General features: G+C 46.0%; 1 protein-coding gene across 1 annotated transcript in view; it reads right to left on the reverse strand.

The window, feature by feature from the left end:
• The window catches only part of LOC124795599 (serine/arginine repetitive matrix protein 2-like), a 148,339-nt gene that overhangs the window by 108,057 nt on the left and 15,704 nt on the right, over positions 1 to 24,578 (reverse strand). The window contains exons 2-3 of the mRNA XM_047259670.1: positions 13,677 to 13,882; positions 2,979 to 3,225 (exon numbers count right to left, since the gene is read on the reverse strand). Of these exons, the coding sequence (XP_047115626.1) occupies positions 2,979 to 3,225; positions 13,677 to 13,882 (453 nt within the window). The remainder of the gene's footprint in view (positions 1 to 2,978; positions 3,226 to 13,676; positions 13,883 to 24,578) is intronic.

Here is a 24,578-nt window from a genome sequence, read left to right on the forward strand (position 1 = left end):
CAGGGTTGTAGCCTATCCCCGATGTTATTCAATCTGTATATTGAGCTAGCAGTAAACGACACAAAAGAAAAATTCAGAGTGGGAATTAAAATCCATGGGGAGGAAACAAAAACTTTGAGGTTGGCCGATGACGTAATTCTGTCAGAGACAGCAAAGGACCTGCAAGAGCAGCTGAACGGAATGGACAGTGTCTTGAAAGGACGATATAAGATGAACACCAGCAAAAGCAAGACAAGGATAATGGAATGTAGTCGAATTAAATCGGGTGATGCTGCGGGAATTAGATTAGGAAATGAGACACTTAAAGTAGTGAAGGAGTTTTGCTATTTGGGGAGCAAAATAACTGATGATGGTAGAAGTAGAGAGTATATAAAATGTAGACTGGTAATGGCAAGGAAAGCGTTTCTGAAGAAGAGAAATTTGTTAACATCGAGTATAGATTTAAGTGTCAGGAAGTCGTTTCTGAAAGTATTTGTATCGAGTGTGGCCATGTATGGAAGTGAAACATGGACGATAAATAGTTCGAACAAGAAGAGAATAGAAGCTTTCGAAATGTGGTGCTACAGAAGAATGCTGAAGATTAGATGGGTAGATCACATAACTAATGAGGAAGTATTGAATAGGATTGGGGGGAAGAGAAGTTTGTGACACAACTTGACCAGAAGAAGGGACCGGTTGGTAGGACGTGTTCTGAGGCATCAAGGGATCACCAACTTATTTTTGGAGGGCAGCGTGGAGGGTAAAATCATAGGGGGAGACCAAGAGATGAATACACTAAGCAGATTCAGAAAGATGTAGGTTGCAGTAAGTACTGGGAGATGAAGAAGCTTGCACAGGATAGAGTACCATGGAGAGCTGCATGAAACCAGTCTCTGGACTGAAGACCATAACAACAACAACTTGGAAACCATCTGCATCCATTTATGGACTACACACTCCATAAGAACGATTCGCGTTGTCACCAGGACACAATCGTTCGCTATTCAACGAAGAACATTACGGGCAGTTCGAACGAATGATGTGGCCACCCATCAACATTTGTGGTACACAACTGATAGGTCATCAACATTTATGGTACATAATCGAGAGGTCAGTTCGTGCACAAAATCCTACACTAGCAACACTTTCGCAATTATGGGCAGACCGAGCGAGGTGGCGCAGTGGTTAGATACTGGACTCGCATTCGGGAGGACGACGGTTCAATCCGGCGTCCGGCCATCCTGATTTGGGTTTTCCGTGATTTCCCTAAATCGCTCCAGGCAAATGCCGGGATGGTTCCTTTCAAAAGGGCACGGCCGACTTCCTTCCCCGTCCTTCCCTAATCCGATGAGACCGATGACCTCGCTGTCTGGTCTTCTTCCCCACAACAACCCGTCCCCCCCCAATTATGGGCAGCTATGGCGGCAGCATGCGTCAATATTTCTGCAGTGGGCTTGCAACGAGTTGTTGAGTCCACGCCACGTCGAGGTGCTGCATTATGCTGAACAAAAGCAGGTCCGACACGATATTAGGAGGTATCGCACGACTCTTGTCACGTCAGTGTGTGAAACTTCCTGGCAGATTAAAACTGTGTGCAGGACCCAGACTCGAACTCGGGACCTTTGCCTTTCACGGGCAGGTGCTCTACCATCTGAGCTACCGAAGCACGACTCACGCCCCGTCCTCACAGCTTTACTTCTGCCAGTACCTTGCCTCCTTCCTGCCAAACTTTACAGAAGCTCTCCTGCGACTCAGCACTCCTGAAAGAAAGGATATTGCGGAAACATGGCTTAGCCACAGCCTAGGGGATGTTTCCAGAATGAGATTTTCACTCTGCAGCGGAGTGTGCGCTGATATGAAACTTCCTGGCAGATTAAAACTGCGTGCAGGACCGAGACTCGAACTCGGGACATTTGCCTTTCGCGGGCAAGTGCTCTACCATCTGAGCTATCGAAGCACGACTCACGCTCCGTCCTCACAGCTTTAATTCCGCCAGTACCTCGTCTCCTACCTCCCAAACTTCACAGAAGCTCTCCTGCGAACGTTGCAGAAATAGCACTCCTGAAAGAAAGGATATTGTGGAGACATGGCTTAGCCACAGCCTAGGGGATGTTTCCAGAATGAGATTTTCACTCTGCAGCGGAGTGTGCGCTGATATGAAACTTCCTGGCAGATTAAAACTGTGTGCCCGACCGAGACTCGAAGTTTCATATCAGCACACACTCCGCTGCAGAGTGAAAATCTCATTCTGGAAACATCCCCGAGGCTGTGGCTAAGCCATGTCTCCACAATATCCTTTCTTCCAGGAGTGCTAGTTCTGCAAGGTTCGCAGGAGAGCTTCTGTAAAGTTTGGAAGATAGGAGACGAGGTACTGGCGGAAGTAAAGCTGTGAGGACGGGGCGTGAGTCGTGCTTGGGCAGCTCAGTTGGTAGAGCACTTGCCCGCAAAAGGGAAAGGTCCCGAGTTCGAGTCTCGGTCGGGCACACAGTTTTAATCTGCCAGGAAGTTTCATATCAGCGCACACTCCGCTGCAGAGTGAAAACCTCATTCTGGAAACGTCCCCCAGGCTGTGGCTAAGCCATGTCTCCGCAGTATCGTTTCTTTCAGAAGTGCTATTCCAGCAAGGTTCGCAGGAGTTCTTCTGTAAAGTTTGGAAGATAGGGGACGTGGTACTGGCGGAAGTAAAGCTGTGAGGACGGGGGGTCAGTCGTGCTTGGGTAGCTCAGATGCTAGAGCACCTGGCCACTAAAGGCAAAGTTCGACTCTCGGTCGGGCACACAGTTTTAATCTGCCAGGAAGTTTCATATCAGCGCATCCTCCGCTGCAGAGTGAAAATCTGATTCTGGAAACCTCAGTGCGTGTCGCATTATTTGTGCCGAGCGCTGAACGTCGGTCGTCGGTCTCGTTGCTAGTGCGTGGCTTGTGACGACGCTGAGTCATCTACACGTTGCGCTGTGCACGACGAGTAGACGAGCGAGTGACGAGTCGAGGTACGGTACCTGGAATTCTGGCGAGGAGAGGCTGCGGGCGAGGGGCGGGTGCTGCTGGTGCGTCTGCTGCGGCTGCGGCTGCTCGGCCGGCGGCTGCGCGTGGCGCGCGGGGGCGGCGCGGCGCGTCTCGGCGCGCGTCTTGAAGAGCCGCATGCGGCGCGGCTCCTCCCAGCGGCCCGAGTCCGGCGACGAGCTGGCCGCGTCGCCGGGGGCGGCGGGCGGCGGCGCCGGCGCGCGGTACTTCTTGCGGCCGCGGCTGCTGCGGGGCAAGCACACACACACGCCGCGTCTCAACAACCTGCTGCACTCCACTCTACAGTCGCCAGCTTATAGCTCACCCGTGGCCTACACGCAAGATGTGCCACCGCCACATTTCGCTGCTGATACATACACTACTGGCCATTCAAATTGCTACACCAAGAAGAAATGCGGATGATAAACGGGTATTCATTGGACAAATATATTATACTAAAACTGACATGTGATTCCATTTTCACGCAATTTGGTGCATAGATCCTGAGAAATCAGTACACAGAACAACCACCTCTGGCCGTCATAACGGCCTTGATACGCCTGGGCATTGAGTCAAACAGAGCTTGGACTGCGTGTATAGGTACAGCTGCCCGCGCAGCTTCAACAAGAGACCACAGTTCATCAAGCGTAGTGACTGGCGTATTGCGACGAGTCAGTTGCTCGGCCACCATTGACCGGACGTTTTCAATTGGTGGGAGATCTGGAGAATGTGCTGGCCAGCGCAGCAGTCGAACATTTTCTGTATCCAGAAAGGCCCGTAGAGGACCTGCCACATGCGGTCGTGCATTATCCTGCTGAAATATAGGGTTTCGCGGGGATCGAATGAAGGGTAGAGCCACGGGTCGTAACACATCTGAAATGTAACTCCACTGTTCAAAGTGCCGTCAATGCGAACAAGACGTCACCGAGACGTGTAACCAACGGCATCCCATACCATCACGTCGGGTGATACGCCAGTATGGCGATGACGAATACACGCTTCCAATGTGCGTTCACCGCGATGTCGCCAAACACGGATGCGACCATCATGACGCTGCAAACAGCACCTGGATTCATCCCGAAAAAATGACGTTTTGCCATTCGAGCACCCACGTTCGTCGTTGAGTACACCATCGCAGGCGCTGCTGTCTGTGATGCAGCGTCAAGGGTAACGGTAGCCACGGACTCAGAGCTGATAGTCCGTGCTGCTGCAAACGTCGTCGAACTGCTCGTGCTGATGGTTGTTGTCTTGCAAACGTCCCCATCTGTTGACTCAGGGATCGAGACGTGGCTGCACGATCCGTTACAGCTGTGCGGATAAGATGCCTGTCATCTCGACTGCTAGTGATATGAGGCCGTTGGGATCCAGCACGGCGTTCCATATTACCCTCCTGAACCTACCGATTCCATATTCTGCTAACAGTCATTGGATCTCGACGAACCTGAGCAGCAATGTCGCGATGCGATAAACCGCAATCGCGACAGGCTACAATCCGACCTTTATCACAGTCGGAAACATGATGGTACGCATTTTCCTCCTTACACGAGGCATCACAACAACGTTTCACCAGGTAACGCCGGTCAACTGCTGTTTGTGTATGAGAAATCGGTTGGAAACTTTCCTCATGTCAGCACGTTGTAGGTGTCGCCACCGGCGCCAACGGTGTGTGAATGCTCGAAAAGCTAATGATTTGCATATCACAGCATCTTCTTCCTGTCGGTTAAATTTCGCGTCTGTAGCACTTCATCTTAGTGCTGTAGCAATTTTAATGGTCAGTAGAGTACGTTTTTGGATAGGGTCCACCTTTAGCAAAACACAATTTTGTTTTTTAACTCAAACATGTTTCACTGCAGTTGCAGCATCTTCAGTGGGCTTTTATTTTATGGCTGTTGAAGATAAAGAATGTTATTTTCTGTTTGGATACATGTAACTATTAGTTTTTAAATCGTAATTACAGATATTTGATAAAAGGCATAAAATTATGAATTCGTACCTTTTTACCACATGGCGTGGTTTTTCTGATGTATTGTGTTTCTACAGTGACTGTTTTGTTTCACAGTTTGTCATCTGCAACCACTTACACCTTAAAGTGCGACGGTAATCCCAAAAGTAACGTCTCCTATTTTTTTATAAGTACATAGACCTGTTTATTTCTACAATGGTTTACATCAGTTTACAGCTTGAACATTTAGCTATTTTTCGACATAATCACCATTTCTGTCGATGCATTTTTGTAGACGCTGTAAGCGAGAATGCTACCGCAAGACCTCGAGCTGCGGACACAGTTGAAGGTGTAAAAACAAGATGGCTGATGGTGGAACATTTGAAGGTGTTCCTGGCAATAGTTGTGAATCTTTCAGAGGTGTCTGCATGTGTGTGTGTGTGTGTGTGTGTGTGTGTGTGTGTGTGTGTGTGTGTGAGAGAGAGAGAGAGAGAGAGAGAGAGCAGGTTGAGGATTTTTCATTATTATTATTATTATTATTATTATTATTATTACAAGTACTTTTTGTGTGTGTGATGTCTGTGGAAAGGGGGAGGGAGGAAGGGAGGGAGGGAGGGAGGGAGAGAGAGAGAGAGAGAGAGAGAGAGAGAGACTTTTTTTATACATGGGTGTTCGATTCTTCAAAGCATTACAAGTTTCGGTATGCCTGTGCGGCATGTAATGAACCAGCACGGCGCAAGATGGACCGGGCGAGCTGCCGACTTCAGTCCTGAGCACTTTCCTGTCTGCAGTCAGCTCAAAGTGAAGCGTACTGCCGGCCGCGGTGGTCATGCGGTTCTAGGCGCTCAGTCCGGAACCGCGCGACTGCTACGGTCGCAGGTTCGAATCCTGCCTCGGGCATGGATGTGTGTGATGTCCTTAGGTTAGTTAGGTTTAAGAAGTTCTAGGGGACTGATGACCACAGATGTTAAGTCTCATAGTGCTCAGAGCCATTTGAACCATTTTTTTGAAGCGTACTACACTCCTGTCGCCGTCGAAGAACGTCGATATTTACGAGATAACGCCAGGATTTTTGCAAGAATTCGCAGTTACTGTATAGATGAGTACTGTATTACATCCAAATGTGAATAACTTCCTTTAAAAGTATGGATGAACAGTACATTGTAAAATGCAGCGCGCTTAAGTACTATTCTGTTTCTTGTTAAAGTAATTAATGGGTGAAATTCGACCGCAATTAGAGGAGTACTTAAACAGTTCCAATTGTCTGGCAAACGTCTCCCTTGTGGACCCATGTTTAGTGGTAAGTTTTTTGCTTCCCTTATCGAAAGCTTTCACACGTGTCGGTTCTCGCTATTATTAATGATTAACACTGTATTTGTTCACCAGTCACATTGTCTGTGGAAACTAATGCGTACAGATTGTTGCAAGATGACTATTTTTCGATGATGTTATTGAATGTGTTAATATTTGTAAAGGAAAATGATGTATTTGAAGAACTGTGGTCAGAGAAACAGTTGTTAGGCAGCAGTATCTGCGTCTGCGATGGCAGTGCCGTGGAGTCGTAAATCTTTGACAGTCAGCAGTGGGCGGGCGGGGTTGGTGAGTGTTCAGTGTCATGTATGGACGCACTTTTGGAAGTATGTGAGTTGCACAGTTATTACGAGGAGAAATAATGACTAAGAACAATGGCTGTATAGCATACGGACGTAAAAAAGGTTTTGAAGTGGAGAACATGGTATTATTTGATGAGGTAAAAAATTTATTTTTATTTTTGGAGAATTGTGTTGTTGGTCCACTTCACTCTCGTCACAGTCGAGTTTTTGATAATTATTCTATTGATTCATCTTCTGAGTTAATTTACTGTACCATGGACTTTATTAAATTATATGAATTTTCATGTTACAGTCTGTAATTTTTTATAAGTTCCTTCCTAAATGAAATTTCAGAACTTACAGGTTGAGTCATGTGCTTCACTGGCATTCTGTGTCAGGATTATGAACCCACTTTCCCTGGACCAACTGTAGTTAGGGTTTTAGCACTATTTTTTAGCTGTTTCGGAGTCTTGCTGTGTTGCTGTTTCTGCCAGTATTTCATTTTGCAGGTGAGATTTATAATACGTGATTGTTTCGTTTCCTTTGCGCAATGTAGGTTCTGTCAGTTTCTTTATTTTCAAGGGCCATATGTCAGTGCAGAAATTTTCGTGTGTTTCAGTTTACATTCTTATACAGGTCGACATCACAGTTTGGATTTTTTTTAAATACAGTAACTTTTTTTTTCCCCGAACAGTTCGCACTGACTGAGAGTGAAATTACTGGTTTGCTTATTTGTTTGCTGATGGATGATATCGGTTTTCACACACACACACACACACACACACACACACACACACAAAGCATTCTTTTCAGTTCCATGTAAGTGATGTGGCTTTGAGCTCAGTAGCACATTTAGGATAGTTCACATTGGGAGGTTGGTATTTACGATAACACACACACGTCAAGGCACTCACAGTGTCTGCATTACGTTAGATGGCAGGAGCACACCTCTTTGTTTCTTTCAACAATTCACACATTTATACGGGCTGTTTGTTATGGGTACCAAGGAAAGAGCGAGTACAGGATAGTGAAACAAGCAAACAATGCTGATAAATATCAGACCGGAAAGCAATGGCCTCCCCGACACGACTTATCACAGTAGCAGTCATTCCAGTGTTACGGCACTGTTGACATCTGACGCTAAATTTATTTTGAAGTACCGCAAGTCAGGTATAAATTACAAAATGGTAAACCGCCCTCGTTTGATTTTCCCATCAATCCAGATACATAAATGCTGGTAGATAACTCTTCTACAACTTTACCTGGGCAAGGCTTGCTAATACCGTGGCCTCCACGATCTGCCGACTTCAACCTGTTGGATTTCTTTGTGTGCGGCTGTTTAAAAACTTCCTGTGAGTTCCAACCCTGTTGAACACGCCTGGGATTTCTGAACGTCTGCGGGCATCGAAAAGGAGACTTGGTGAAACCTGCCTTCACATGATAGGTGTCAGTGCATATCTCCTGCCTGTTCGTAGTCTCGGAGACCCTCCTGCACGGTATACACGTACTAAGTAAATACGTTTTCCAGACTCACGTCTACTAGGGTTATTTGCTTCCTCTATAGGTCGCTTGCTTTTGTATCTCTAATAATCAAACACCGTGTAGAAGGCGTCTAAACTCGTTAGTCCGCAGTCTCTTCTATGAAGCCTGTTCTCATATTGCTACTACTGATGCTGATACTACTACAACAGACGTCCGCCCCCGGCAGCTGAGTGGTCAAACCTAAGGGCTGGGGTACGATTCCCGGTTGGGTCGGAGATTTTCTCCGCTCAGGGACTGGGTGTTGTGTTGTCCTAATCATCATCATTTCATCCCCATCAACGCGCAAGTCGCCGAAGTGGCGTCAAAGCGAAAGACTTGCACCCGGCGAACGGTCTACCCGACGGGAGGCCCTAGTCACACGACATTTATTTACAACTAGATACTTGACCTCTTAGCCGGTCAGGGTGGCCGAGCGGTTCTAGGCGCTACAGTCTGGAACCGCGCGACCGCTACGGTCGCAGGTTCGAATCCTGCCTCGGGCATGGATGTGTGTGATGTCCTTAGGTTAGTTAGGTTTAAGTAGTTCTAAGTTCTAGGGGACTGATGACCTCCGATGTTAAGTCCCATAGTGCTCAGAGCCAGCCACTTGACCTCTTAGCACCACGCCAAAACTTCATATCTGTTGTTTGATATTTTCCCCGTCTCCAGTACCTCTAGGCCTACATCAGCATCTACATCTACACTCTGCACCGAGCGAGGTGGCGCAGTGGTTAGCACACTAGACTCGCATTCGGGAGGACGACGGTTCAATCCCGTCTCCGGCCATCCTGATTTAGGTTTTCCGTGATTTCCCTAAATCGTTTCAGGCAAATGCCGGGATGGTTCCTTTGAAATGGCACGGCCGATTTCCTTCCCACTCCTTCCCTAACCCGAGCTTGCACTCCGTCTCTAATGACCTCGTTGTCGACGGGACGTTAAACACTAACCACCATCACCATCACCACCACACTCTGCAGACCACTGTGAAGCGCATGGCAGAGGGTAGATTCAATTGTACCAGTTATTAGAATTTTTTCCCGTTCCCTTCACCAATCAAGCGCAGGAGGAACGATCGTTTAAATGCCTCTGTGCGTGCATTAATTAATAGAATCTTATCCGCATGATTCTTATGTGACGGATACGTAGCGGGTTGCATACTCGTAGAGTCATAATTTAATGCTGGTTCTTCAAAATCTGCATGTAGGCTTTCTCGGGATAGTTTACGCCAGGCGTGTGCCAGCTGAGCTCCTTCAGCACCTGTGACACTCTCTCATGGGTCGAACGAAACAGTGACCATACGTGCTGGCCTTCTTTGTATACGTCCGATATTCCATGTTAGTGTTATCTGCTACGGACCGCACACACTTGAGCAATCTATTTTGTAGACGGATTGCATTTCCCCAGTATCCTAATAATAAACTAAGGTCTTCCATTCTACGGTCGCAGGTTCGAATCCTGCCTCGGGCATGGATGCGTGTGGTCTCCTTAGGTTAGTTAGGTTTAAGTAGTTCTAAGGTCTAGGGGACTGATGACCACAGATGTTAAGTCCCATAGTGCTCAGAGCCATTTTAAGGTCTTCCATCTGCTTTATACACGATTGACTCTACGTGATCATTCTATTTCATATCTATACAAAGTGTTATCACCCATGTATTCGTAAGATTTGACAGAGTCCAACAGTGAGTCATTGATATTACAGGCATAGGATGCAACGTTTTATGTTTTGTGAAGTTCACAGTTTTACATTTGTGATCATTTAAAGCATGTTGCCAGTCTTTGTACCACTTTGAAGTCTTATCAAGATCTGACTTCAGACGGTACTTCATTACAAATAAGTGCATTATCTGTGAAATGTTTGAGTTTTTTTTCTATTGTCTACAAGTTTACTAATATATATCACGAACAACAATAGTCACAGCACACTTCCCTGGAGCACGCCTGACCCTACTTTTACATCTTTCGATGACTTCCCATCCTAGATAACTTGCTGCGTCCTCCCTACCGAAGAATTCCTCAATTCAGTCACAAATATCGGTTGATACCAGTCACGTTCGTACTTTTGATAATAAGCATACATTTGGTACTCGGAAATCGAGAAATACTGGATCTACCTGTCTGCCTTCATCCAAGGCTTTCAGTATCTCATGTGATAAGAGTGCGAGTTGGGTTTCACATGATCGATGTTTCCGGAATCTGTTCGATATACCTCATTATGCTTGAGCTCAGAATATGCTCTGAGATTCTCATGTTCTCGTCGATCTGGTCGCTTTGCTCTTTTGCCCTAACATTGTCTTGCTTCCTTTTTTCTTGCGATTAAAACTCGTCCAAATTTCATATTCTGCTTCTAAATATACTCTTTGCTGACATGTTTTGGGACTTACTTTGTGTTCTGCCTTACGGCAAGTCTTGTCATGGGGGAAGCCTCGTCAGAGAGGTCCACCGCATGAGCGTCTAGGGAAGTGATTCCAGGAGTGGTTTTGCCGTTCCGTTCCACTGGTGATGATGAAATGATAATGAGGACAACGCAACAACCCAGTCCCTGAGCGGCAAAAATCTCCGACCCAGCGGGGAATGGAACCCGGACCTCTTAGAGTGACAGATCGCCGCGCTGACCACTAAGCTATCGGGGCGGACTTTTGGGACTAATACACTAAAAAAAGACGTACAAAAATGCGTAACCTACAAAAGCACAAAAGAAAAATATTAATGAAAGATACACAAAACCAAAGGAACAGGTACAGACAAAGCTGTTACTGATAAATCAGAATGACGCATTAATAAAACTAGCAAGGAAAGCGTTGTTATTACCATCATATTTATTTTTTTCACGCCCATCTCATTCTAATCTTCCAAGTCTTAACACGGAGTGCGCTGAAGTTCACGCTGCATGTTTTTGAAGTACCTGGCTGCCTTAGCAATTTAATTTCCTTATTTTGGTGACGCGGAAAGAAGATTTAAATGTGGGGTTTTAGAAGGTTCGTATCAAAGTCCTCATACCGCAAAGTTGGTTGTGAATGACGGAATTACTTTGACACAGGGTAAACACATCCATTTTCCTGCAATGGTGCCATAATAGTGGCCAAAACTACGAGTATAAACGTAGCTGTCACACTGTGGCCTCTAATGTCACTTCTTGACTCGCTGTTGCTCCTACCGAAAGGGGGGTCTTTAATCGACGGTCTCCTTTTTTTCCCACTGCTAAACGAACGTCGTGCGTAGACAGCCAGATGAGCGCCAATAAGCAACAAGTCAGAAACGTAACTGCTTGTGTAGGTATACAGGGTGAAAAGTATTTAAACCGACAAACTCTGGGAGGTTGTAGGGAACATTAAAACAAATATTTTTCCCTAATATCATTTTTTCCGATGAGGATTATTTAAACCGGTGGAGGCCGTATTATGCTCTTCAGTTGTTAGAGACCATATTACGATCTTCAGTTGTTTGAGGACGTATTACGCTCTTCAGTTGTAGGCAACTGCTGTCCACCAGTGTAGTTGTGCATCGTCTCTGTTTACTAATAGAGCGATACACCTGGAGTGAGAACACTGATATGGTTGGTGGGTACTACGTAGTGCACCACAACGGACGAGCTGCACAGCGGGTTTATCAACAACAACATCCTAATCGCCGTATGCCGCATCATACGACGTTTGCTGCTGTGTACCAACGTCTGCGTGAGACCGGGTCATTTAGCAGATAACCTGGACAGGGACGCTGCAATTTGAGGAAGCTGTCTTGCAGCATGTGGAGCTTAATTCTTCAAACAGCACTCGTGCAATTGCAAGTAACATGGGGACGAATCAAACGAATTCGAGAGCAATTGTTAGTCCATTTCACTAACAACGTGGATTGGCAGAGGTGGTCCTGTACCATGGCCTGCTCGATCCCCAGATATGTCCCCTCTGGACTTTTTTGTGTGGGGAGAGATGCGCAACCTTGTTTATGCAACTCCTGTTGCATCAGAAGAGGATCTGGCTGCCCGGATAGTAGCAGCAGCAGGAGCAATTCAGGATACTCCTGCGGTTTTTTCCTGTGTCAGACAGAACATGATCCGACGGTGTAACCTTTGTTTACCTATCAATGGAGGAATTTTTGAAAATCTACTGTAATTGTAATTGGGTTGTGTTAATGTGTTGTCTCTTGGTCATAAAAAAATTGAAAAGTGTTTGTTGGTTTAATTAATTTGCCGCCAGGGACATCTTCCTCTACCGCTTTTTAAATACTGCTCATAGGAAAAAATGACATTAGGGAAAAATACTTGTTTTGATGTCCCCTACAACCTCCCAGAGTTTGTCGGTTTAAATACTTTTCAGCCTGTATAAAAGCTGCTGCAACATTGTACTACTATGGATATACAGAGTGTTACAAAAATGTACTGCCAAACTTTCAGGAAACATTCCTCACACACAAATAAAGAAAAGATGTTATGTGGACATGTGTTCGGAAACGCTTAATTTCCATGTTAGAGCTCATTTTAGTTTCGTCAGTATGTACTGTACTTCCTCGATTCACCGCCAGATGGTCCAATTGAAGGAAAGTAATGTTGACTTCGGTGCTTGTGTTGACATGCGACTCATTGCTCTACAGTACTAGCATCAAGCACATCAGTAAGTAGCATCAACAGGTTAGTGTTCATCACGAACGTAGTTTTGCAGTCAGTGCAATGTTTACAAATGCGGAGTTGGCAGATGCCCATGTGATGTACGGATTAGCACGGGGCAATAGCCGTGGCGCGGTACGTTTGTATCGAGACAGATTTCCAGAACGAAGGTGTCCCGACAGGAAGACGTTCGAAGCAATTGATCGGCGTCTTAGGGAGCACGGAACATTCCAGCCTATGACTCGCGACTGGGGAAAACCTAGAACGACGAGGACACCTGCAATGGACGAGGCAATTCTTCGTGCAGTTGACGATAACCCTAATGTCAGCGTTAACGAGGACATCTGCAATGGACGAGGCAATTCTTCGTGCAGTTGACGATAACCCTAATGTCAGCGTCAGAGAAGTTGCTGCTGTACAAGGTAACGTTGACCACATCACTGGGTGGAGAGTGCTACGGGAGAACCAGTCGTTTCCGTACCATGTACAGCGTGTGCAGGCACTATCAGCAGTTGATTGGCCTCCACGGGTACACTTCTCGACGGCTGTGATACAATACGCCATTCCCCAGGGCTGCATTAGCGCATCAGGGATTCCATGCGACGGAGGGTGGATGCATGTATCCTCGCTAACGGAGGACATTTTGAACATTTCCTGTAACAAAGTGTTTGAAGTCACCCTGTTACGTTCTGTTGCTGTGTGTTTCCATTCCATGATTAATGTGATTTGAAGAGAAGTAATAAAATGAGCTCTAACATGAAAAGTAAGCGTTTGCGGACACAAGTCCACATAACATATTTTCTTTCTTTGTGTGTGAGGAATGTTTCCTGAAAGTTTGGCCGTACCTTTTTGTAACACCCTGTATAACGTAAATATTACAAACTTAAAGTCTGAAAATCTAACAGTTTCGTCTAAGGATGCACCAGAGTCACGAAACTAGAAATATGAATGACAGTGCGATAAGTTGCAAGTAATCGATTGTGCTTAGATCGGAAAAAGTACTACTGGGCAAGGAAGGCTCTGGTAGTGGCCGACTTACTTGTTGAGCCTGTTCCTGGAGGGTTGGGCGTCTCGCATGCGCAGGTCGGGCTCGGAGCCGAAGCGCATCAGCTGCGGGGGCTGGCCGAGTGCGTCCTGGCGGCGCTGGTGTAGCTGCTGCTGCTGCTGCTGCTGCTGCTGCGTGGGCGGCGCGTGCACCGACGTGCTACGAGCACGGAACTCCGGCCGCGGGTGGTCGTCCGCGTGCTGCCGGGGAAACGCCGTCACAAAAAGTACGTTAGGAGCTTACACGCCCACTGCACACAAACTACGACACTAAAGGGGCAGACTTGGCTAACTAGCCACTGCAAACCTCAAGTAAATCTGGACTCAGTTCCATAAATCGATTGTAAGAGATCTTTTAGCATGACCGTCTCTAACGAGAACATATCGCCCGACCCAATAATCTGCATGAAGCTCTAACGTTTCATCTCTCCTGAAAACACAGGTCCTTGCTGAAATTTTGCAAGTTCTGAATTTAGAACCGTTAGAGTAAACATCTGAGTCGAAAAAAGAGCCCGAGAGTAGACAACATTCCATTAGAACTACTGACAGCCTTGGCAGAGCCAGTCCTGACAAAACTCTTACCATCTGCTGAGCGAGTTGTATGAGACAGGCGAAATACTCTGACTTCAAGAAGAATATAATACTTCCGATCCCAAAGAAAGCAGGTGTTGACAGACGTGAATATTACCGAACTATCAGTTTAATAAGTCACATCTGCAACATAATAACACAAATTCTTTACAGACGAATGGAAAAACTGGTAGAAGCCGACCTCGGGAAAGATCAGTTTGGATTCCGTAGAAATATTGGAACACGTGAGGCAATACTGACCCTACGACTTATCTTAGAAGATAGATTAAAGAAAGTCAAACCTACGTTTCTAGCATTTGTAGACTTACAGAAAGCTTTTGACAATGTTGACTGGAATACTCTCTTTCAAATTCTGAAGGTGGCAGGGGTAAAATACAGGGAGCGAAAGGCTATTTACAATTTGTACAGAAGCCAGATGGCAGTTATAAGACTCAAGGGGCATGAAAGGGAAGCAGTGGTTCGGAAATGAGTGAGACAGGGTTGTAGCCTCTCCCGGCGGTGTTATTCAATCTATATATTGAGCAAGCAGTAAAGGAAACAAAAGACAAATTCGGAGTAGGTATTAAAATCCATGGAGAAGAAATAAAAACTTTGAGGTTCGCCGATGATATTGTAATTCTGTCAGAGACAGCAAAGGACTTGGAAGACCAGTTGAACGGAATGGACATGGTCTTGAAAGGAGGGTATAAGATGAACATCAACAAAAGCAACACGAGGATATCGGAATGTAGTCGAATTAAGTCGGGTGACGCTGAGGGAATTAGATTAGGAAATGAGACCTTAAAGCAGTAAAGGAGTTTTGCTATTTGGGGACCAAAATAACTGATAATGGTCGAAGTAGAGAGGATATAAAATGTAGACTTGCAATGGCAAGGGAAGCGTTTCTGAAGAAGAGAAATTTGTTAACATCGAGTATAGCTTTATGTGTCAGGAAGTCGTTTCTGAAAGTATTTGTATGGAGTGTAGCCATGTATGGAAGTGAAACTTGGACGATAACTAGTTTGGACAAGAAGAGAATAGAAGGTTTCGAAATGTGGTGCTACAGAAGAATGCTGAAGATTAGATGGGTAGATCACATAACTAATGAGGAAGTATTGAATAGAATTGGGGAGAAGAGGAATTTGTGGCACAACTTGACTAGAAGAAGGGATCGGTTGGTAGGACATCAAGGGATCACCAATTTAGTATTGGAGGGCAGCGTGGAGGGTAAAAATCGTAGAGGGAGACCAAGAGATGAATACACTAAACAGATTCAGAAGGATGTAGGTTGCTGTAGGTACTGGGAGATAAAGAAGCTTGCACAGGATAGAGTAGCATGGAGAGCTGCATCAAACCAGTCTTAGGACTTAAGACCACAACAGCAACAATAACAACAGAGTAAAGAAAGGTACAGACACATTTTTCTTGCTCCTCTTCCTCGTCCGCCTTGTCCTTCTTCCTCTTCACATCATCGCCACCACCACATCCATCATTTCATCATTTTTTACCCTTATACTGAATAATAATAAGATCCGGTCGGCTGAGATCTAGCTTTTATTTGTGTATGGGTATGTAACGGAATAGGTCACGCATGGTATCCTTGAAGGAACCATTCTGGGAGACTCAAGGTGGCTGTTTGCCTATTACACACGCCACCAATCGTTCAGACTATTACTTTCATTCTGATTTGCATCCTCTTCTGCACCCGTGACTCAACAGTCCCAGATTGGACGATTTAATATGAAATGAAGTCCACTTAGTGTCATGAGGCCAGCAGTGGCTGAATGTGGAAGCACTGGACAATCACGGCGAAAAGGATGAAAGGAAAGAAAAAGCGAGACGCTGCACGCTCTTTCCCTATTAGGCAGCTTTAGGCAACGTTATTGGATGCCAAATCTTAAAGATAGTGATTGAGGTGGCAGTCCTACTCTTTACTTCGAGGCAAAATTGCCGTTTTATGTGGAAGCTAAAAGACAGCAACAATCATATATGTGAATATAAGAATGGAGCAGTATTGTTGGAATCACAACGTATTCTGCTATGTTAACGTGTAAAACAGCCTAAAAACTACGGAGCAAAAGGTAAGTTTAACTCGTTGCTGACGGTGAGGCTACTGGAGACAGCAAAGGAGCAGTTGGATTAGAAATGGAATGTAAATCAGCTTTGGCTTCTTTTAAGCAACCATTTTGGCACTAATTTGAACTCACTTATGAAATGGAGGAAACCTGGTGATATAGAGACCCTGGTTGCAAATTAAAATTAAATTTTCACTAATCTTTACTACTAAATAAACAGGCAATCATTTTATTCTGTTTGCATATTATTAGCGAGTTTCCTTGTCGTTATGCCACTCCAACATCAGCTTATCGTCTGGCAGTCATTCAGAAAATACACTCCTGGAAATTGAAATAAGAACACCGTGAATTCATTGTCCCAGGAAGGGGAAACTTTATTGACACATTCCTGGGGTCAGATACATCACATGATCACACTGACAGAACCACAGGCACATAGACACAGGCAACAGAGCATGCACAATGTCGGCACTAGTACAGTGTATATCCACCTTTCGCAGCAATGCAGGCTGCTATTCTCCCATGGAGACGATCGTAGAGATGCTGGATGTAGTCCTGTGGAACGGCTTGCCATGCCATTTCCACCTGGCGCCTCAGTTGGACCAGCGTTCGTGCTGGACGTGCAAACCGCGTGAGACGACGCTTCATCCAGTCCCAAACATGCTCAATGGGGGACAGATCCGGAGATCTTGCTGGCCAGGGTAGTTGACTTACACCTTCTAGAGCACGTTGGGTGGCACAGGATACATGCGGACGTGCATTGTCCTGTTGGAACAGCAAGTTCCCTTGCCGGTCTAGGAATGGTAGAACGATGGGTTCGATGACGGTTTGGATGTACCGTGCACTATTCAGTGTCCCCTCGACGATCATCAGTGGTGTACGGCCAGTGTAGGAGATCGCTCCCCACACCATGATGCCGGGTGATGGCCCTGTGTGCCTCGGTCGTATGCAGTCCTGATTGTGGCGCTCACCTGCACGGCGCCAAACACGCATACGACCATCATTGGCACCAAGGCAGAAGCGACTCTCATCGCTGAAGACGACACGTCTCCATTCGTCCCTCCATTCACGCCTGTCGCGACACCACTGGAGGCGGGCTGCACGATGTTGGGGCGTGAGCGGAAGACGGCCTAACGGTGTGCGGGACCGTAGCCCAGCTTCATGGAGACGGTTGCGAATGATCCTCGCCGATACCCCAGGAGCAACAGTGTCCCTAATTTGCTGGGAAGTGGCGGTGCGGTCCCCTACGGCACTGCGTAGGATCCTACGGTCTTGGCGTGCATCCGTGCGTCGCTGCGATCCGGTCCCAGGTCGACGGGCACGTGCACCTTCCGCCGACCACTGGCGACAACATCGATGTGCTGTGGAGGCCTCACGCCCCAACTGTTGAGCAATTCGGCGGTACGTCCACCCGGCCTCCCGCATGCCCACTATACGCCCTCGCTCAAAGTCCGTCAACTGCACATACGGTTCACGTCCACGCTGTCGCGGCATGCCACCAGTGTTAAAGACTGCGATGGAGCTCCGTATGCCACGGCAAACTGGCTGACACTGACGGCGGCGGTGCACAAATGCTGCGCAGCTTGCACCATTCGACGGCCAACACCGCGGTTCCTGGTGTGTCCGCTGTGCCGTGCGTGTGATCATTGCTTGTACAGCCCTCTCGCAGTGTCCGGAGCAAGTATGGTGGGTCTGACACACCGGTGTCAATGTGTTCTTTTTTCCATTTCCAGGAGTGTATTACGTGACTAACTAAACGAAGGAAAGATATAGAAGTAGTGTGGAAAGCAAACGTAAGTTCGCATGTCTTCACCCAGCCTCTGTTCTGGGAAACGTTCTAGAGGAGCTGGTTTTCCGTTACCTACCTTGGATCTGTTGTGGAATGTCAACACTATATCTGTCTCGTGCGGATGACTGTGATAACACTTGTACAATCTGGCGATGTGTTTGTGCTGTCACGCATAGAGGGAAGGTACAGGGTGAAAGCTGATGCTGGCTTCTGCCCTACTCCTCTCGAATAGCATCAGGGGACCGCCGAGGTTAATGACCTTTTCTAGCGGACGGATCGCCATCGTCAGTTCCACGTGCCCTCACGTTGGGAGACAAAATGGACAGGTTCGGAATAAAATCCAGAACACTAGAGCTGAGATCAGCTGATCAGCAACTATAAGGTAGCCACTACCTCTTGTCTCTTTGCAGCCCAAATACTGGCTGTGACGGATTCTTGCATCGTCAGTCTGTGGGAACGCTACACTGTACAGAAATAGATACTTAACCTTTCAGTAGACAGTAATTTACACCCTTCTATCAGCGTCAGCGACCTGGCACATTTCGCGCGCCCCTGAGGTAGCCGGTTCGAATCCTGATGGTGCAGGAAAATTTCACCTCCACTATTGGGCCACCAAGGGGCTGAAAGGTATTGGGTCAGAGACTTTGCGACAATGTCCTACACTAATTTCGAACCTCTCAGTAGCGTGTGAGAAAGATGAGGGTTTAACATTCCGTCGACGACTAGGACATTAGAGACGGCTCACAAGTTCGAATTAGCGGAAAAATGAGAAGGGAAACCGGCCGTGACTTTTGGAAGTAACCACTACGGCGCTTACCTCAAGCGATTAAAGGAAACCACGGAAAACCTAAATCGGGATGGCTGGGCGGGGATTTGAACCATCGCCCTTTCGATTGCAAGTCCAGTCTGCTGACTACCGCCTTAGCCACCGTGGTCATTTCCACAGAGTTTCACGGTGAGAGGGCATGCGAGGCTGTTGGCAGTGGTCCTTCAGTCGGATGAGATTGTAAAACTTGGCGGCCCCGTAGGAGCTAATCGAGAGGCGTAAGCTATGCCGTTTGGAGTAGACAATATTCCCTCTGTACTGCTGATATCCCTGGGAGAGCCAGCTACGACTACACTATTCCAACTTGGTGCTGCAGTGTATATGAGCAGGGAAAATTTCCCCCAGAGTTTAAGAAAAATGTAATAATTATGGTTGCAAAATATTAAAACGAGTTATTTACAGGAGAATAGAAAAACTGGTAGAAGCCTACCTCATGGAAGATCAGTTGGGGTCCGAAAAAAATAGTGGAACATGAGAGGCAGTACTGACATTATGACTTATCTTAGAAGATAGGTTGAAGAAAGGCAAACCTGCGTTTATAGCTTTTGTATACTTAGAGAAAGCTTTTGGGCAATGTTGACTGGAATCTACTCTTTGAAATCCTGAAGGTAGCAGGTACAGAATACAGGGAGCGCAAGGTAATGTATACAGCTTGTATAGAAACCAGACGGCAGTTATAAGAGTCGAAGAGCGTGAGAGGGAAGCAATGATTGAGAGGGGAGTGAGACAGGGCTGTAGCCTCTCCCCGATGTTATTAAATTTGTACACTGAGCAAGCAGCAAAGGAACGCAGAGAAAAGTTTGGTGGGGGAATTAAAGCTCATGGAGAAGAAGTGAAAACTTTGAAGTTTGCTGATGACACTGAAATTCTGTCAGAAGCAGCAAAGGGTCTGGAAGTGCAGGTGAACGGAATGGACAGTGTCTTGAAAGAACGATAAAAGATGAGCATTAACAAAAGCAAAATAGGGGTATGTAGAATGTAGTAAAATTAAATCAGGCTATGTAACTAATGAGGACGTAATGAACAGAACTGCGGAGAAAAGAAATTTGTGGCATAATTTGACTAAAAGCACGTATCTGTTGATACGACACGTTCTGAGACGTCAAGGGATCACCAGTTAAGTACTGCAGGGGAGTGAGGGGGGTAAAAATTGCAGAGAGAGACCTAGAGAAGAGTACATTAAGGAGGTTCAGATGGATGGGGGTTGCAGTAGTTATTCGGAGATGAAGAGTCTTGCACAGGACAGGGCAGCATCGAGAGCCGCATCAAACCAATCGTCGCAGTGAAGACAACGACGACAACAACAACAACAACAACAACAACAACGACAAAAACTAAGTGCTGCCATCGGGTTGCGCTCTCTTCCTTCTGTCATTCATCATCATCATACAAGACCACAATGTACACAGTTCTGCTGGAGTCAGCTGCACTTAACAGATACACTAACAGTTAACTCCCGTGCACCTTAGGAAGAGGGCCATCGTGAGCAGAGGAAGAAGACGCCTTCCGATTATATCAGGCGGCTGAAGCTACCACTGGGGACCTCCTAGCCGACAACGCCCGACGAGCATCAAGAGTGAAACGACTGCAAGGGCCAAAAGACTGTCACAACACTGGCGTCTCGAGATTTAGATGACGCTCACCCTGACATTGCTTTCAACCAATCCCGGTGCTCTCCTGACGATGAGCTGTGGTTAGAAAAGAGGAGAAACGTATTAAATCTTAACAGCTACATTAACTTAGGACAAATTACATTGAGTGGAGGCTAGTATCAGCGTTGGGAAAATTTGAGAAGTAAATATACGAGGATGATCTGAAATAGTCCCGAAGATATAGAACGCAGCAGTAGGTTCGTGGTTGTCCCCGGAGTTTGGCAGAACTGTCAACAGACTGTGCAAGTCATTCTGTCCAGCAGTTGGCTGCAGGTAGCTGTCTGAATAGGGTGCGAAACGTGAACTCGCTGAAATGGAGAGAATCGAGTACCGTGCAGTTTGACGCCAACCGAAATTCATCGAGGTTTATATGTGAATAAGGTGACTTCTCCTTCAATTTAGATAATGAACAGTCGGGTTCTGCTTCAATGTAGATCATGAAAAAATGGGTTACCCAATTTAAATGCGGCCTTGGAAGTGTCCAAGTCGATGCAGAGAAGAAACATGCGAAAAGTGCAACCACACCATAAATTGGTGGTCTAGGGGTAGAGTCTTTGGTTACTAATCAAAACTTCCTCGGTCCCAGGTTCGAAACCGCCCACCGCTTACACTTTGGTTAATAATCAGAATCGGCGGCGGAAGACTTCCAGCATAAGAAGTCAACCTCATTCTGCCAAATGCCTTGTCAAACAGGTCAGAGGAGCGGACAAAGGTTCAGGGCACTCTCTTGTCCTTGGGATGAGATACCGCCCCTAAAGGCTGAAGAATCAATAACGTAACGTGTATCCACAGGACATGTGGCTTGTAATTGTCATGATAATCTCTCCATTAGCAAATTATCCCGGCATAGTCCCCCATTCGTATCTCCGGGAGGGGACTGCCAACGGGGAGGTGATCATGAGAAAAAGATTGAATAATCAACGAAAGTATAACGTTCTACGAGGCAGGACGTGGAATGTCAGAAGCTTGAATGTGGTTGGGAAGCTAGAAAATCTGAAAAAGGAAATGCAAAGACTCACCCTAGATACAGTAAGGGTCAGTGAAGTGAAATGGAACTAAGACAAGGATTTCTGGTCAGATGAGTATAGGGTAATATCAACAGCAGCAGCAGAAAATGGTGTAACGGGAATAGGATTGGTTATGAATAGAAAGGTAGGGAAAAGAGTGTGTTACAGTGAAAGTTTAGTGATATGGTTGTTCTTATCAGAATCGGCAGCAAACCAACACAGACAACGATAGTTCAGGTTTACATGCCTACATCGCACGCTGAAGATGAAGAGATAGAGAAAGTATGTGAGGATATTGAAAGGGTAATACAATACAAAAAGGAAGAAGAAAATCTAAGTGTTGGGGGAATGGAATGCAGTTGTAGGTGAGGAAATAGAAGAAAATTTTACAGGAGGTTATGGGCTGAGGACAAGGAATGCGAGAGGAGAAAGACTAAATGAGTTCTGTAATAAATTGCAGCTGGCAATAGCGAATACTCTGTTCAAAAATCACAAGAAGAGGCGGTATACTTGGAAAAGAGCGGATGATACGGGAAGATTTTAGTTATATTATATCATGGTCAGACAGAGATTCCGAAATCAGGAAAGAGTAGGCTGAAGTTCAAGAGATTAGTCAAGAAGAATCAATACGCAAAGAAGGGAAATACGGAAGAATTAAGGGATGACGAGGCACGCTTGAAGTTCCCGAAGGCTATAGTTACAGCAATAATGAATAGCTCAGTAGGCAGTACAGTTGAAGAAGAATGGACATATCTAAAAAAGGTTACAGAAGTTGGAAGCAAAAACATGGTACAAAGAAGGCAACTGCGAAGAAAACACGGGTGAAAGAGGAAATACTTCAGTTGATCGATGAAAGAAGGAAGTACAAAAATGTTCAGGGAAATTCAGGAATGCAGAAATAGAAGTCGCTGAGGAATGAAATCTACATCTACGTGATTATTCGGCTATTCACAATTAAGTGCCTGGCAGAGGGTTCAATGAGCCACCTTCAAGCTGTCTCTCTACCGTTCCACTCTCGAACGGCGCGCTGGAAAAACAAGCATTTAATTTTTTCCGTGCAAGCCCTGATTTCTCTTATTTTATCGTGATGATCATTTCTCCCTGTGTAGGTGGGTGCAAACAGAATGTTTTCGCAATCGGAGGAGAAAACTGGTGACTGAAATTTCATGAGAAGATCCCGTCGCAGCGAAAAACGCCTTTGTTTTAATGAGTGCCACTTCAGTTCAGGTATCACGTCTGTGACACTATCCCCCTTTTTCGCGACAATACAAAACGAGCTGCCCTTCTTTGAACTTTTTAGATGTCATCCGTCGGTCTCATCTGATGCGGATCCCACACCGCACAGCAGTACTCCAGAATAGGCCGAACAAGCGTGGTGTAAACAGTCTTTTTAGCAGACCTGTTGCACCCTGTAAGTGTTCTGCAATGAATTGCAGTCTTTGGTTTACTCTACCCACAATATTATCTATGTGATCGTTCCACTTTAGGTTATTTGTAATAAATAGGAAGTGCAGGGAAGCTAAGATGAAATAGCTGCAAGAAAAATCCGAAGAAATAGAAAAAGAAATGATCGTTCGAAGGACTGAATGAGCGTATATGAAAGTCAAAACGACTTTCGGTGACATTACAATCCGGCGTGGTAGCATTAACAGTGTAACGGGTTCAAATGGCTCTGAGCACTATGGGACTTAACATCTATGGTCATCAGTCCCCAATAACTTAGAACTACTTAAACCTAACTAACCTAAGGACATCACACAACACCCAGTCATCACGAGGCAGAGAAAATCCCTGACCCCGCCGGGAATCGAACCCGAGAACCCGGGCGCGGGAAGCGAGAACGCTACCGCGCGACCACGAGCTGCGGACAGTGTAACGGGAATTCCAGTGTTAAACGCAGAGGAGACAGCGGATAAGTGCAAAGGGTGCACTGGAGGCCTCTGGGAAGATTTGTCTGACGTGACAGAAGAAGAAACAGGAGTCGATTTACAACAGATAGGGGATCCAGTATTAGAATCAGAATTTAGGAAAGCTTTGGAGGACTTAAGGTCAAATAAGGCAGAAGGGAAACTTCCTGGCAGATTAAAACTGTGTGCCCGACCGAGACTCGAACTCGGGACCTTTGCCTTTCGCGGGCAAGTGCTCTACCATCTGAGCTACCGAAGCACGACTCACGCCCGGTCCTCACAGCTTTACTTCTGCCAGTATCTCGTCTCCTACCTTCCAAACTTTACAGAAGCTCTCCTGCGAACCTTGCAGAACTAGCACTCCTGAAAGAAAGGATATAGCGGAGACATGGCTTAGCCACAGCCTGGGGGATGTTTCCAGAATGAGATTTTCACTCTGCAGCGGAGTCTGCGCTGATATGAAACTTCGTGGCAGATTAAAACTGTGTGCCCGACCGAGACTCGAACTCGGGACCTTTGCCTTTCGCGGGTAAGTGCTCTACCATCTGAGCAGAATAAGTTCTTACTCATTTTACAACACAGGATACCAGGAACACCCTACAAAGAGTACAGCATGGCAGACACTAACATATAGCAACAAAAACGTATGCAGAATGGGAAACATACTGAAGAAACAAGGGCTACAAATACCATTCCGCACAAATAACACAGTACAGAAGAATCTAAGATCTAAGAATACCTCTGCAGACAAATTCTCCAAAGATGGAATATATCAGTTAACCTGCAGTTCATGCCAGTCGGTCTACATAGGCCAAACATGCAGAAATTTCAAAACGAGGTACTCCGAACGCTTCAGAGCCCTAAGAAGTGATAGTTCATACTCCACTTTTGCAAACCATCTAATACAAGTAAACCACCGCCCAAAAAACATGGAGACTGATCTTAAGATCCTCAGAGAAGCAACAATCTCTATCAAAAACGCAAAATAGAGGAGAACTACCACATACAAAAAGCAATAATACAGGGAAAGTGAGTCCTGAATGAAAATACAGTACTGTGCTACAAAACACT

The sequence above is a fragment of the Schistocerca piceifrons genome, chromosome 4 (genome assembly GCF_021461385.2).
Source record: "Schistocerca piceifrons isolate TAMUIC-IGC-003096 chromosome 4, iqSchPice1.1, whole genome shotgun sequence".
Classification (NCBI taxonomy): Eukaryota; Metazoa; Arthropoda; class Insecta; order Orthoptera; family Acrididae; genus Schistocerca; species Schistocerca piceifrons.